Source organism: Micropterus salmoides, unplaced genomic scaffold (assembly GCF_014851395.1).
Source record: "Micropterus salmoides isolate LMB-PRFRI ecotype aquatic unplaced genomic scaffold, ASM1485139v1 Ms_hic_scaffold_3558, whole genome shotgun sequence".
NCBI lineage: Eukaryota > Metazoa > Chordata > Actinopteri > Centrarchiformes > Centrarchidae > Micropterus > Micropterus salmoides.
The window spans coordinates 1-15750 of NW_024042882.1; the positions used below are offsets into that span (position 1 = coordinate 1).

General features: G+C 40.9%; 1 protein-coding gene and 1 long non-coding RNA gene across 2 annotated transcripts; one reads left to right on the forward strand and one right to left on the reverse strand.

Annotated features, from left to right (window-relative positions):
* Nucleotides 1–88: 88 nt before the first annotated feature.
* Nucleotides 89–15394, reverse strand: LOC119884580 (uncharacterized protein FLJ43738-like; the record flags this gene model as incomplete). The annotated part of the gene is made up of 8 exons (XM_038694965.1): nucleotides 15091–15394; nucleotides 14792–14986; nucleotides 13510–13777; nucleotides 13278–13442; nucleotides 3412–3600; nucleotides 3019–3169; nucleotides 1102–1316; nucleotides 89–243 (listed from the first exon to the last, which is right to left on the reverse strand). Coding segments are annotated over exons 1-8 (1580 nt in total), but the record flags the coding sequence as incomplete, so codon positions are not given.
* Nucleotides 4908–8760, forward strand: LOC119884581. The gene is made up of 3 exons (XR_005441049.1): nucleotides 4908–5497; nucleotides 7179–7988; nucleotides 8087–8760. It is a non-coding gene; the product is annotated as an uncharacterized LOC119884581 (long non-coding RNA).
* Nucleotides 15395–15750: the final 356 nt, after the last annotated feature.

Genomic DNA, 15750 nt, shown 5'->3' on the forward strand with positions numbered 1-15750 from the left:
AAAGCACATGAACACAAAAACTTTGTATTCTTTTCTCTAGTATAGTGTGGAGTATCTTTTTCTGAATAAAAGTCAAACTGAAACTGACATGTAGTGGTACTTGTTATCCGGAGGGTGTCTGCCGGTGGTGCTGTTTTTCCTGCAGAGACTGACGTCCACACAGGGGCCTGGAGCCAGAGCCACTCTTTTCATTTCCTCAGCTTTGTCGTTGGCCAAGTTCATCACAGACAGTTGAGGCAAAGGCTGCAGCACAAAAAAAGTGCTGTTGGCTCACAAACGAAGATTATTACAGTCACTGCAACCAGAAACATGTTAAACACTGAGCTGAAGCAAGTGTTGGGAAAAACACAATAAGACAAATGACGATGTGAAACTGTGAAAGGAGTCACTCGTAGTGTACGTAGAGAAAATGTTTCAGCTCATTTTTTATCTGTCTGACTCAACTTTATACTGTTTTGGTTAACTCAGTGCTCTCTTGGTGTCTTTTTCAGCTGCATCAGGCAGATGTTTTTCAGAGGAAAAGCCAGAGCACCCATCTGAAATTCACTGCAGGATAACAGCTCTGTTTCCTCGTGTGGACTCATTAGCTCCTTTTACGCTGCAGCTCCCTGATCCTAAAACTACTTGATCAGCATTGGCTGAGTTCTTGTTTCAAGGCTTAAAGAAACTCATAACAGTGAGGTCTGGAGTTTTTCCTATTCACACCAAGAATTAAAAGGCATTTTATCGTCCACAGTGCTCATCCAAACTAGTGAAAATGTCTTCTCCTTAGAATCTCGCTGCAAACGGATTGATCTCAAGATGCAAGAAATACATATCCACATGTGAGGCATTCCATAACACTATCAGAGTACAGATGACAAACCAGAATTCCATGTGGCCTTAGGATCAACAAAGCTTCTTTGCCTTGAAGTCATGAAAAAGCAAAAGCAGATACTGTGCTTGTTGTGACAGATAAGTGCATCGCGTGGTGTGACCTTTGAATAGCATTTCAAAATAATAGCACAGAGTCAGAAAATGTGCTGCCGTCTAAATATTCCTGGGACTTACAGTTTGTGAGTTCATTATGCCGAGTCATCTCAGTAACTGAAAATACATTACCTTCAACATCATGCCTGCTTTCCTCAGGGAATATTTCTTAGGCTCATCTTTCAGTATTTCCTGAATTCTCAATGAGTTTCCTCCCATGTGACACTTGAACTCTGAGAAGAGGCCGTTGCGTGATGGGTTGGTGCTGCCGCCAGGAAGCAACTTCTTCAGCCAGCGACTGTACTGAGCTCTGGCAGCCTCGAGCTGCTCCTGCTGCAGAGGATCTCCTGAGGATCAACACCCACTAAACTCAACAGCTTTAAGCTTTACTGTTCATGTGGCTTAACTAAACAGGTGAGACACGGGATGGTTGGACAGACATAAACAGATATTTACCAATGCTAACTAACTGCTGATATCACTGAGGCTCCACTGACCAAATCTATTCTCCAGTGTGGTGTGGGAGTGTTCTACTCAGTAGCAAAAACTGTTACCGGCTCAAGTAGCCGCCATCTGGAGCTTCAATCAAAACATATCAATATTGGCCTTCAATACTGCGAGAAAGCTTACAGCCCAGACAGTTATAGGAAAAAATGCACTCTTGGAGAGAAATTCAGTGCATTGCTAGATGCTACTTACAGCCTAGTCTCTTTCTTCCCATGTTTGGTAAAATTTCATCGTTAAAACAAAGCAAAGTTGTACCAGATGCCAGATGGGCAATGACAAGTTTAAGGTTAGGCCTAAATGGTAAATCTTAGCCTAGAAGATTGTTGTTTAATACGTTGTCGTAGCTGATATTTCCATTAGTCAGTCAACTAATTTGATAAGCATCATTATGTGAATGCAGAATATGTAGAGTTGCCGTCTAGTCCTCATGTCCTTGTCACTCCCAATAGTGATACACCAAGCTCTGTACAGCAGGGACAGAGGGGAGTGAACTTCAAACCATCTACCTATGAGACTCCAGTTCTGAAAACAGTCCAATTTAAAAAGTCTTTAACTGAGCAAAACACATCAATTCAGGTAAATCCCATATAAATCAATACTTTTAAACGTTTAAAAGAAATTAAATGATTTAGGATTTTGTTAGCTGGAATGATCACAGCCCTCTCCTACTCCTACTATAGAAAGATAGTTCCATGACATGAGGTCTGAAATGAAAATCAAGTACTGAAAATACAATAAAGATGTTATGCTCTGTTATGAATGTTTAAAACCCTTTTTCGAATGCTGTGTTGTGTTTTTTGTTAACTGACTCCATTTACTGCGGTCTATTTCTGTCACATGAATAGAAAGTAAGTAAATAGGATACTTTTGGTTGTGTGGCCTCACTGACGCAACATTGGTTTAAATGGTGTGTGGGGTGGGGATGGGGGGGGCTTATCTTCTCCCTATTGTCTTCTGTTTTACGGTTTCGGCTGCAGAACCTTGACTAAAGGCAGAACTGGTGGCCAGTCCGACTACAGGTTCTTGTCTTATTCATTCGCTAATTTATCAAACTTTCTTACCTCAGCTCAGTCAACCTTCTGTTCTCAGAAGTTCACTTAGTCACGCCTTTGGATGAGCTCAACTAAGTTTCCTGGTTGGTCGATGCTAGATTGGTGTCAAATTATCGTCATATATATCCTGCAGGGGACCCAAAAAAATGGGGTTTTGAAAAGTGTGTGTGAGTGTGTGCGTCCCTCGAGGATGTTAAACCCAAGTGTGTCCTGCAGTAAATGACACCTTGTGGCTGTGTGACAGTATGATATATTGAAGCAGATGGATTTCTCCTGCTGAACTTCAGTATAAGACGGTGACTATGTAAAGAAACCCTCTCTTGGATTCTGACACCAATTGCTGACATACACAGCTGATGTTTTAGCTACAATGGATATATCACAGTGAGACATCTGGTTGTTAACATTTGGCCAGTTACTCACAGGAAAAGAAAAATGTACTTTTAGTGCTTAAAAGTGTTTTATGGTACGTTGATGCTGCACAGCCTACCAGGCAGGTGAATGGTGACAGGAGGTGGGCTGAAGAAAGGGGGAGGCTTGCTGTAGAGCTGAAAGTCCTCAGAGCGCTGGCTCCAGGCCCATATGTCCCGTGAAAGTGTGGGCTTCAATACGTTGGCATGTAGGGTGTTCTCTTTCCATGGCTGAAAGCACAGTGAACAGTAGGATTATCAACGTAACCCTCTGATGTAAACACACTCTGTCACTGTATACCTCAACAAGGTGGATTTTGTTAGCCGTGTCAGATTGTGTGCTGCGTCATAGAGAAAGAAGACAGTAAGTAAACACTGATAAAAGTGTATGCCTACGCTAGGATTGATCGGAATGACAATAAAGTAAACATTCCTGTTCCTGTGAAACCCCACATTGCTGAGAGTGACATCACCTTCCTCAGCTCTTCCACGCGAGCCTCATCTGGGTGTCTGGGGTGCACTTTGGATTTGTCACCTCTCATACTTGTGAACCATACTGTGGAGGCTGCCGTGAAGCTGGGGTCATTTTTAGAAGTCACGTCTCCTGGCATCACTGTAGCACTGTGATACCGCTGACCGTAGGTAAACCTCCGCCCTGGCACCTGAAGTTATCACCAAAGAAGCACGATAACGTCACCGTCGTCTTCACAAGACACTTCCTTCTGTGTCCCAGGGGCCTCATTAGAGAATAACTGCGTGTCCTATCTTACAGAAGCAAATCTTATCTTAAGAAATCCTAACTAGAACTTCTTCAGTCGGCTCTCGTCCTGTCAGGCCTGTTTCTGTGTTTAGAGCCTCCACGAGACTGCCTGTATCCATGACAGGAGGAGAGAAAACTCGCTTTTTGTTAAGGACAGGGTCTGTTAAGAAGCTTCTGTAATAGATATATCTCTATCCTATAATAAGATAGGATTTTGTCCTAAATGCAGTTAGGAATCATGTTTGTATAATACCAAAAATCCTTAATGTCATCCTAAACTGAGATAAGATAGGATTTCTGTAATAAGGCCCCAGGTTCCAAAAATAGAGAATAACAGCAGCCTTATCATTTCACTACATACCTATGTATGCTATGTAGACTTTACATTTTGAATACAGGTTTAGATTACTGGATGTACTCATACTTCTGTTTTCTCCCTCACACAAACATCTACTCTGTGATCTATCACAATGAACAACTCCTCATCAATGTTTACAAAGTACATGTTTTTTCATCATTGGGCTGGCCCTGACAGTGCTGGAGCCCTAGGTGAGATTGTAATTGTTTAAAAAGGAATTGTTTAAAAAATTTTAGCATTAACAGCCAACTCAATGATCATGGTCCAAAGTGAAGAAGTGTGACCAGCCTCCACATTATAGCCTAAACTGGGAGACCAAACCTAACCTGGGATCTAGGAATGTGTTCCCCCATAAACTGTGTGTCAACCCAGATACTATATTCTGTCACTGTAGTAAATTTATGGGGTAATTTTCCTGAAATGCAAGAGCATTAAAAAGGATTGGATCAATAAGTTATAGTAACTTCTTTCTATAATTTATAATTCAACTCCTTTTTAACTCCACTTAAAATAATAAGTTATGAAATTTCAACTTAATTTAATGAGTTATCACTATTTCAACTCAGGTTTGTTCAAGTTCAGTGAAATGTAAATTTCAGTGTCAGCTAACCGGATCTCTTAGAAAGTGACCATGACCCCGGTGTGGCGACAGTATTAATGTGCGGTGCAAATAGTCCTGAATATTTTGTCTTGATCTGATCTGATATACGACTAATAACTATGATGGATTTTTGTAACACATTAATGAGGCGCTCCACCCAATTGCAATTCCCCATTGACAGAAGAAGAGGAACACAAATTAAGCCGACTGACAACAGTGAGCAGATAAGCAGCGGATGAATACGTTTTTTTCAACAAGATCTGGATGAGACTTGGCAGCGGAAAAAAAAGCGGGTCATTTCGTTTTGGAGCAAGAGAAACAAGTTGAGTCTTTCATTTATAATAATTGTACAATTCAATTAGTTAATTAACTTCGTTATGAAGATAGGAATTGCTGTCATGAAACTTTCTAAACACGGGATAGTTCAGAGCAGCTTCTTAATGCAAGTAGTGTTGAGCAGTGAACCCAACTTTACAGTGTTTGACATTAATGTTAGTCCTAATGTTACTTTTTACTTTTATTAACAAAAAACACAAGCAGAGTCTTTTATGACATTCACCCCTCATAAAAGCACATTTATGGCGCTTGGTAAAAGTTTTAGCGCCCATGTTGTTTGAATTTTTGAGTTAGCTGCTTTACTACAGCTTCTTTGTGTAACTTAGTGTCAGTAATTAGCCTTGGCTCGTACCAACGATTTTTCGGTAATTAGCCTTGACCATTCCAACGTTGTTTCAGTAATTAGCCTTGGCCCGTACCAACGTTGTTTCAGTAATTAGCCTTGGCCCGTTCCAACGAGGTGGGCGGAGGGGCTTCGTCATTTCAGAAATTACCCATGACCAGGTGAGTTGCTACTTAATTTAATGTGAGCTGCTTCAGCAAAATTAAGAGGATTTGGGCACGCTTAACATTATTAACTGATCTGTGTCGAGTTTTTTTTCTTTAAAGCAATGTTATTAGTGACTTTGTACTCAGCTCCAGCTTAACCTGAAAATTAAAAAAAAAAACAGCGGGAGAAAGGTAATGTTAAACTTTACTGGCGCCATTGTGTTTCACTATCTCACTGTGAAGTAGGAAATTCAATAAAGTTATTTGTGGCGGCCGACACAGTATCAACGCTGAATGCCACATATTAGTTTTTCGATTTTCTTTTTTTTACTAGGCCTATTTAAAATCGTGTTTGATTGAATTGGCGCAACACATCCTCTCACCCGTTCCTCTCTCTCGCTCTCCCTCATGAACACCGAGGCAAAAAACTGTCCAACACAATGCTGTCAATGTTGGAGACCCAGCTCTAAAGTTATTAGCAAGCATGTAAGGAGCCTAGCTAATAAGGAGAGCTAAGTTAATGTTAGAATGCAAGAGTGTCAGTATCAGATTTAAGACTAAATATGGAACTGGCCAAACTATCAATGTTCTGTTCACTGATTAGGGCTGCAGCTAACGATGATTTTAGTATCCGAAGCTTCTATAGATTATTTCAACGATTCATTGATGCCTGTTTAAGAAGTAAAGGTGTTAGATATTCATAGTGTGTCATACAGCAAACATCAGAGCAACCAGACAGCTGCTTACAGGCTCGTGCAGACTACATGACTTCCTGCATCGGACAAAGGCCGTGCCGTTCACACAACTTGCCATCATATGACGGCAGTCTTGAAGTCGTTGTGGCGTTCACACTACGTGACTGGTCGGTGACAGGGGGGTCACACTCTACAGGAGCTGACAGCAGCTCTGTCACCTGACGCTGGTCTCCAAACCGCATTTTGTCAAGAAAACACATGTGAAATGTGAAACGGGAAATGAGCGATCCTGCACAGGAAACAGCTGTTTGTTATTATAAAGATGGCGATAATAAAGACAGAGTATGGGTGAAGGATGAATTAGCATACACAGGTAGCAGGGATTGTCTGAGCTACAGAGAGAGCTGCAGGGGAGTTAAAAGGTGCAGCTGAAGACTGTGGCTTACTTTGGCTTCAACACAACAATCAATCATGATTTCAGTTAAATGCTAAAGTTGCTGTTACTGTCTGTGGTCCACTGCCAGAACACCGGCTGCTTTCTGATAAGGCGCTGTCGTGCTGTTGCCGAGGCGACAAAAGTTTCGTTTTATGGTGGACGGACGGTAACATTACAGAGTTGTTGTTTTCTTTAGCTTGAAATAATCCCATACTTTGGACACTTTCTTTGTCCCTTGCTATTTTCTCTCTCTTCCTCCACTTTGCAAACAGCTCCTTTATAATCACGTCATGTTTACAGCGTAAACGCGATGTGTGACAGTAATAAATGTCCCTGCGAAACACTGTTGTATAGTTAAATGGATTAAACGAAGCTTCGACGAAAAGAATTTGTGTAGATTAATTTTATTTATCGATTTAATCGATGAATCGTTTCGCCCTATCACTGATACTTGAAAAATGTGGGGAAAATTGTTTAAGGATGTATGTGCGTGTGACGGGGACTGATATGAATAGGTTATAGTAAACATTTATACTTAAAACTATGTATTTTTCTGTCTTTTCAGGTAAAAGTAGTCTACAATGCTGCGTGTCATATCAGAAAATCAAATCGGACGTCTTTCAATTGAAGACATCCCATCCAGTGTTGAGGAGCTGTATCAGGTGTTGCGAACAAAGCTTGGTCTGAGAGGTGGATTTATTTTGCAATTTGAGGATCCTGATTTCAATAATCAGTTGTGCAAACTAACCGACATCAAAGACCTTCCTGTGGGGCGGGCAACTGTGAAAGTGTTGTTCACATCTGATAACATCTCAGATTCTACACTGGACACTTGCAGCCTCCCTTCTCTTAGTAGTGGAGATTCTGTTGAATGGCCTGACCCCTTCCCGATTCCACGGTTCTCACATGATGTGGAGCTGCAGCTGAAAGAAGCAAATGCTAAGGACGGATCTGTAATGGTGATTCCTAAAGGTTTAAAGACTGATATCCTTCATACACTGACTAGTACTTCTCCTGAGAGGCATCACTGTGAGAAAGTAGCCAAAGCACGTGTGGAGAAGCATCCTAGTCTGAAGGAGCCAGGGTCTGAAAAGGGATGGTACTCATGGTTTCACAGCCTGAAATTTAAGCTTGGATCTATCGGCAAAAGTTAAGGGAAGCAGGATGCCCTGAGGTGGTGGTAACCAAAAGAAAAGGAGATTTGGAGGGAAAATGTGTAAAGAAGTCAAAGAAGGGTGAGGTCAACTACTGTCCAGATCCACCTGAAGGACAGAGTCCTGAACTGCTGAAGAGACCCTGATCACCAGCTGGTAGAAGACCTGATGGTTGCTACGTTTTCCCAGTGTAGAAAAGAGCTCTGTTCCATGAGAGACAGGTACTCAGTCGAGAGATCGAAGCACGTTTTGTCAGATACTGTATACTGTGTCCCATTCAGAATTGTTTGACTTATATTTTCTATCTGTCTCTTCTCAGATCAGGGCAGAGTTCAAGAGAATCGTCACCAAAGACCTTCTGGAATCTTTCCTTGACGGACTTGATGGCCTGGTCCCAAGACTGCTGTAGGTGTACAAAGCAGCAACCAAGACTGGAAAGAAGCAATCACTCAAAGACATTTTGGACTGCCTTCAGAAAGATGTAAGTGGAGAGCAGATGATCACAAAATTTATTATCTTTGCTAAAACATTTATTTTCATCCTACTGCATGTTTCTTTGTCTTGTATGATACAAATGAGAGGAGAAGGACTGCTGCTTTGCTTGGTCTGCCACACTACATATCAGGCAAGATCCATCAACTGCCGTCAGGATGTGTGATGTAAGACCATTAGGATTTCTGTAATGCAAAACTGTCAATGTGTATATGGGTGATTTTTTTTTTTTTCATTTTTTATTGTGGGACTTTTTCTATTCCCAGCGGAGATTTTCATGAAAAAAATACTTGATGGGAAACGACAGATTATATTGGTTCAGATTAGGTTTTAGTAGAAGTGCAAAAAAATAAGTGTCTGTTTGCTAAATTGTCTCAGTGATGACATTTAAATACTTCTCCAGTCTGTTGAAAACTCAAATGTTCTGTTTTTGGTGGGGGTGTCCCCAACCCAGCCTTAATGTTGGCCATCTAATAAAGTCATAAAAACTCATTCAATTAATTCAAACTTTACTTTGCATTTTCTCATATTGACTTAAACAGTTTACTAGAAGTTTATGTGGTTTTTAATTTGTAATTTACACTTTTTTTGTTAAGTGTGGCTGTTCCTGTCACTCAACTTTTAGTGAAAAAATCTAACATTTGCTAAAGTGCATCAGTGTGTGATCTTACGATTTCAGGCTCCCTTGAAGCCATGAAGGGGATGCAACTAGGCCTGCTGATAGGCTATGAAGGTGCTGAACGGGAGGCCTTCAAGATAGCTGTTGTGGTTGAGGAGACCGTTGTGCTTCATAACATTAAAGATGTGGCATGCAGCTTTGCCATGCTCATGGGTGTCATCTACTGTGTCAATCTCGAGTACCCAGAAGCCATGAAGTATTCCTTTGAGTTTCTTCAGAGTGATGATGAAGATACAGTAAAACCAGACCAAGCATCTGCCCGAGTACATGGACTAAGAAACAGAATCCTGAGGTACAGACTAACACCTGCTCTTCATTTTCTCAAGATTCTCATGTGGACATGGTTCCAGTCAAGACTTCATTATAGGGCTGCAGCTAACGATGATTTTAGTATTCGAAGCTTCTTTAGATTATTTCAACGTGTTTATGCGTCATTTAAGAAGTACTTTTGCTTTTTGTTCAGCTGCCGTCGTGCTGTTGCCGAGGCGACAAAAGTTTCATTTTACGGTGGACGGACGGTAACATTACAGAGTTGTTTTCTTTAACTTGAAATAATCCCAGACTTTGGACACTTTCTTTTTTGTCCCTGCTGTTTTCCTCCGCTTTGCAAACAGCTCCATCATAATCACGCCGCGTTCACAGCGTAAACACTGTGCTGTATAGTTACATGGATTAAATGAAGCATCGATGCAAAGAATTTGTGTCGAAGCATTTAATGAATCGATTTTATCGATGAATCGTTTCAGCCCTACTTCATTGTTCTTTTTTTATATGCACTTTCAGCATGTGAAAAACCAGCACTGTCTCACAATTTAAAACAGTTCACAATGATAGGGGGACAAAACACTGATCTTCCCCACTTTATGTTAATGGACGGATTGTGAGAGCTGATAGTCTCGACTGTTCGAAGCACTTAAGACAACACAAACCAGCCTCAAAGTTCTTTATTTTCAATGGAATAAGACTAATGGACTTGGACATTTGAATTTTGTGCATTTCCTTTTCAACATTATTATTACTCATTAGTCACCATGTTGTAGAAATCACAAACATTTTACTGATTACAGTTGATGGTATCAACTGTTCTCATCAGACAGATGTTTTTCTTTATTACGGTTTTTGATTGTTAAATGCAGTTGCAGGCAAACAGTCTCAAGGTTTATATCATCTCATTTAAATTAACTGATTGGTGTAAGAGTTGGTTGGGTCGACCTCGCTCTGCATAGGTGACTGTGTTCAATATACTGTTAGAACATGTTTAATTAGCATAAATATGGTCTCAATTTAGCACTTGTTGGAGGAGATGAAGGCTGTTAGTTGAGAATCAATTCTCTTTGAATACATGAACTGTAAGTTCATTCATTGTACTCACCAGGAAACTGGTGAACTTGCTATTATTAGTTGAGATAAGGGATGGAAATTAAAAAAAGTCTACTTAAGTTAACCTAACTTGAAAAGGCAATTGGTATGAATATAGTCAATTATGTTAACTTAAAAATGTGTGTTGAAAGGGTGTAGACTTATGTTTGTTTGACAAGAAAAAGTAAGTTTCATTGAATAGACAATGTCATACGGATAGTTTTAATTCACAGAATCAAGTTGAAACAATAAATCATTCATTAAACAACTTCTATAACTTACAGAGTTGAAATAGCTTAGATTTGTATGTTTGACAAAAAGCAAGTTGCTTTGAATGAACAATGCAATATAGGTTGTTTTAACTCACAGTATCTAGTTGAGACAGTAAATGTCCATTAATTAAACAACTTGTGTAATGTAACATGAGTTAAAATTAAGCTTTTCAAAAAGTTTACTCACATTTTTAAGGCAGCAATTGAAATAAGTTAAACCACCTTGATAATTTTTACAGTGTCGGTTTAGTTTCAACTGTGGAGGGGGCAAATAAAGAGGAGGGTCTGGAGGTCCTCCCCCAGAAAAGTTTGTGCATTAAAGACCTGCGTAAAGAATTTCCTGCATTCTGGTGAATATTTCTGCACCAACTTATGGTTAATCTTCATCTATATAAAGGGTATTCAAGTGGTAGGTGACAAATCAAAATATTAAAATTTTACCTTTAGATCAACTTTTCTAATTATAATAAATTCCTGCTGAGTCAGCATGCTTAGCCCTCTCTTCTCTTTTGATTCTCCATTTGGGGAAATAACCTCTTTTTAATAGGCCTACATGGTACCTTTTTCACCTAAATGAGAAATTAATTAACTTTAATTCAGTTATAAACTCCTGGACTTTAAAGAGGTGGTATTCTGCTCATTTTCAGGTTCCAAATCTTATTTAGGGGTTGTACCAGAACAGGTTTAAATGGTTTAATTTTCAAAAAACACAATGTGTTTCTCATCCTGCACATTGCTGCAGCTCCTCTTTCACCCTGTGTGTTGTACGCTCCGCTCTTCAGCTACAGAGTGATGCATCTTACTTGTACAAAATCTTTGTTGGGAGTTGCACATGCGCAGTTCCCAGGTAAGGACTACTAGCCAATCAGAGGCAGAGAAGGGCGGGTCGTAAGAAACAAGGTAGTGTGATCCAAATCAAAGCCGCTTCAGACTGCGACCGTAACAGATGGTATAAGTTACTCACAAGTCCACAACATCATTGTTCCACATCTGACCATCAGGACTAAACGTTGAACTGTTGCCGGTGTTCTGACGATCTATGCTGCCTTGCTGAAAAATGCTACCATAGCGCAAATCGATCGACTCGACTCTACTCGACCCTGCTCCGTTTTCCATTGCAGATAGTACCCAGAGGAAGTACGTAGCTTGTCGTCATAGCGACGCCACACACAACTGCCGCGACACACACACCAGCGATCCACACAGCTTTCTCTTTTTTAAGTTGAAACGTTTCAACCTTCCTCAGAATGTAAAGACAGATAAGTGGTATGAAAACCTTCCAGCTGTGTTTTCCTCTGCCGTTGTTGCTGCAGCGGTCTGTGTGACGGCGGGAGCAGAGGGCTCTGTGAGCGGGCGGCTGGCCGGCCTCACACGCTCCTCCCGCGGGTCACAGCAGGCTTCCCCCGCAGCCACTTGCTGAGCTCCTCGGCTCCGAAAATATTCAAGCACGTTTTTGTTCCGCCATCACTTCTCTAAAACTGTCAATATTGAAACTGTAAAATATAAAACTTTCTGTTGCTGGCCTCTGTCTGGTGCAGCAATGATGATGCAGTGAATAGTGAATATTCTCTCTGACCAATCAGCAGTCTGGCTGTTTTCACGTTACATTTTAATATCCCTCAGCTCGCTTGGAACCTCGATGGAGGTGAGGTGATATGAAAAAAAGTACCTGGAAGCAGGTACAGGTGCAACATTTCTACAATGGAAAACCAAACAAAGGCGAGCCAAAGGGCCTCCGCTCAGACTAGCTTGGTTTGAGGGCGTGCCTGACCCCGCTAGCCGCTTGGCAAGCTTTATGACCCGTTTTCATTGTGACGTCAAGTAAACAAGTAAAAGTAAAGGAAGTGAAGGGCTGGACTCCAACCAGCTGTTTTCAAGCGGTTCAGAGCAGAGTTTTCTGTGGGAGATGGGAACTCCCTTTGGGCTGGACTTTGGGCTTTTTCACTTTGCAAACCTGTTACATGCACAAAAAAGAGAGAGAACTCAATAAAGGAGAGGGAAAAGCAGAATACCACCTCTTTAATAGCTACTGTGTTTCAGCAGGTTTTCAAATGTTCAAAACTTTCTGCACAATCAGAATCTCTCACACACATCTGTTTTCTCGGACAGAAAAATGTCCAGAAAAAAATTGCAATATTACGAGACTAACACCATCATTTAATGAGAATTCACAATATTTTATATTTTACCTGGCCTGGCTGTGCATTGTGTTATTGATCTGCTGGTATATAGTTTATCCCTTTAGACCGTTTGACCGACTCAGTTTGGGACTGCATGCTGCATGTGAAACCAAAACTAACTGAAACACTGATCAGGCAGAAATCTCAACATAAATCCACACGTTAAAATCAGCAGCTCCAATAAAGTTCAGCTCACAGTCCAAAACAGAGCAAGGTTGTGCTTCAGTTTTAAGATGTTTATATTGCAAAACTCTACCAGTTACATTACTGTCTGGACTCGCAGCGCGAGGTGCACATGATTAAAATCGGAGCGCCCCCTGACATTTTGCGCCCTAGGCAACCGCCCTATGTCGCCTATGCCACGGACCGGCATTGTGCGGTAATGCAGAATTGACATATTATCACCTTTTTTATATTTGTTCTGGTTAATCTACCAGTGAGCAGTTGCCTATTCACACCAACAGCTGATACAAAACGACATGAGCATTCATTTGGAGTTGTGCATCATAACCTGTGTGTTCATCAAACCTGGGCCATCTCTTTGCGGATCATCTCCTTGGCTTGCTCATTTGAGTTGAAGGTCTGGATGCTGCTGTTGTGTGCTGGCCTGACTGTAGACGGTTCCATCCCTAACACAGCAGCCTCTGGCTTCCTCATAGGCTCACTTTGCTCTTGCACTTTTTTAATATTCTCCTGAAAAATGATGTAACATGAGTGGCTCTGTTAATAAGTCTGATTTTAATAATGTAAGCCTACAAACCTGAATGAAGTTCTTGGATTGTTTGAGCATCATCTGCTGGCGTTTCCATTTCATGTACTCTCTGTTGTAAGAGTCGAGTGTTGCATGTCTTTTCACCCAGACAGGCATAGTGAGCATGTCCGCCTCAGTTTTTCTACTGGCTTTCAGTTGCCGCTGCTCAGCATATGTGCCATATTCCTTGCTCATGCTGAGAATCATGTCAGCTGAGGGGAAGAGGTTGCACTGCACCACATCTTTGAGTTGCCTTGCTTGACAAAGCTGGCTTAACCTAGGCAAAAAAAGACCTCACAATTTAGTAAATACTTACCATGGTGAATTTCTATAGCGCTATTTAAATTACAAATATGCATGGCCTTTCATGTCAACTTCTAATAGATTAATTCATGTTAAATGATCAACAGTGTTTTTACAATTTTAGCTGCTTAACTAGAAATCATGCATACTAAGTTACTAATTATTCATAGTTTGTGCCAACCATTTTCAAACATCTGCTGCACATGAGCAATGGAAACTCATTCAGTATGTGACAAAATAATCTCAACTCAAAGGTTTGATCTGGGATTATTTTCTTGCGTGTGGACTGTACATTGTTCCATAAGTACACTTGTACACTTTCTGTAATAATACATCCCTATCAGATTGGGGACCCTGGGACAAAATTTAATTTAAATTTGTTTAAAAGGTTTAGGGGTCCTTGAGATGAAAAGGTTTGAGAACCACTGGATAATAACTTTTGTACTATGTGAAAATAAAGCTAAAACATTACCTGGAAAAAGTAGGAAAAAAATCTTAAGGCTGCGCTAATTGATATGTTCCTAACAATGTATCAAATAACAGTGTCCTGTGAAAGGGGTCACTCATAGTGAGGAATCCAGACACACGACTGTAGATGTACTTTGTGGCCGTCTGTCAGCTCCATGTTTTGGGTTCATTTCTCTCATCAGCCTTGTTTCCAGTCAGCAGCTGTTTTCAGTGAAGAAGCTTTGATAAACATGGACACTGGACTATTTAGCAGCTAAAGACTCAGATATTTCCAGCAGGAGTTGGAGATCAAAATAAAACTAAGATGAGAGTGAATATTGGACTTGCATTCATCATGTAACACTGTATTCACCAGGAATACACAAGTGAACAAAAACAATCTATTAATGCTGCTTCAAACATAACAGCATGGTTTACTGTGATGTTTTGTACAATATTCATCATTTGTAGTAAATGGAGTAAAACATGCAAATCGCAGAAATGGTCCTTTAAGGCCACTGTAATCTCACATTATTGGTACCTTGACAAAGCTTGGAAGCAGGGTTGAGGGATCGTGCCTCTAATGTAGACCAGAGGCTGTCTGATGATGGTCTCTAGTGACTCATATAAATGGATAGGACTCAGGCCTACATCTAATGAGTCATAGATGCGCTTGTAGAAACCCAGGTTTGAATTGTAGAGGACTATCACCTGCTCCTCCTCATTCCCACTTAGCCTGCAAAACACACACAACTGCAGGATTATCATTGGAATTTAAACACTTGACCCAAATAGACAGGGCAGCTGAAAACTGTTAGCTAAGAGAGTGTTCATAGGGACTTCATAGGAACAGCCTCCCAAATTCTCTTCACCGCTTTTTGTTTCAGCCCTTCAAGAACAAAGATGTGTGTCCTCTTGTCTACTATGTGGAATCCTGTAACAAAATCCAGATCCTTGCTCTCATTGTTCTTGAAATTCAGTCTGTAGTTTGACAGGGCTTTCTCTAGATTTTCCAGTGAGTGAGAGCAAATATGAAAAGCTGATGCATTGATTCTGAGGATCTCTGACCTCAGCTCGGTCATCACAGAGATGTTGTTGTAATCAAAGAGGTAGATGATGCGCCCAAACGGATCAGAGGTCTCCAATTCACAGCCGTTTTTTAACGTTGAGCGGAAAGGCTATCTCAACCTTGACTTTGAGTTGAGAATTGGCATCAAAATAACGGCCTTGTGGCATGGGCTGTTGCTAGCTGCTGTGTCGGTCGTCTTCCTGTTCCATGCATTCGCTCTGTGCCAGCAGCGGAGTAGAGGGCAGCATTGATTGGTAAGTGCATCTGTAGGCTTTTCCTCCCAAGTAGCAGCTATGAGAGGTTCAGTCTGCAATACCATGCGAGTTCACGACTCTTGCCTTCTGTTTTAATAGCGACGCACCACACAGGATGTCTTCTGACCGCGTGCCAAACACTGCTGGAGTTTTGGTGTTTCCTCCAGCTTTCTGTCC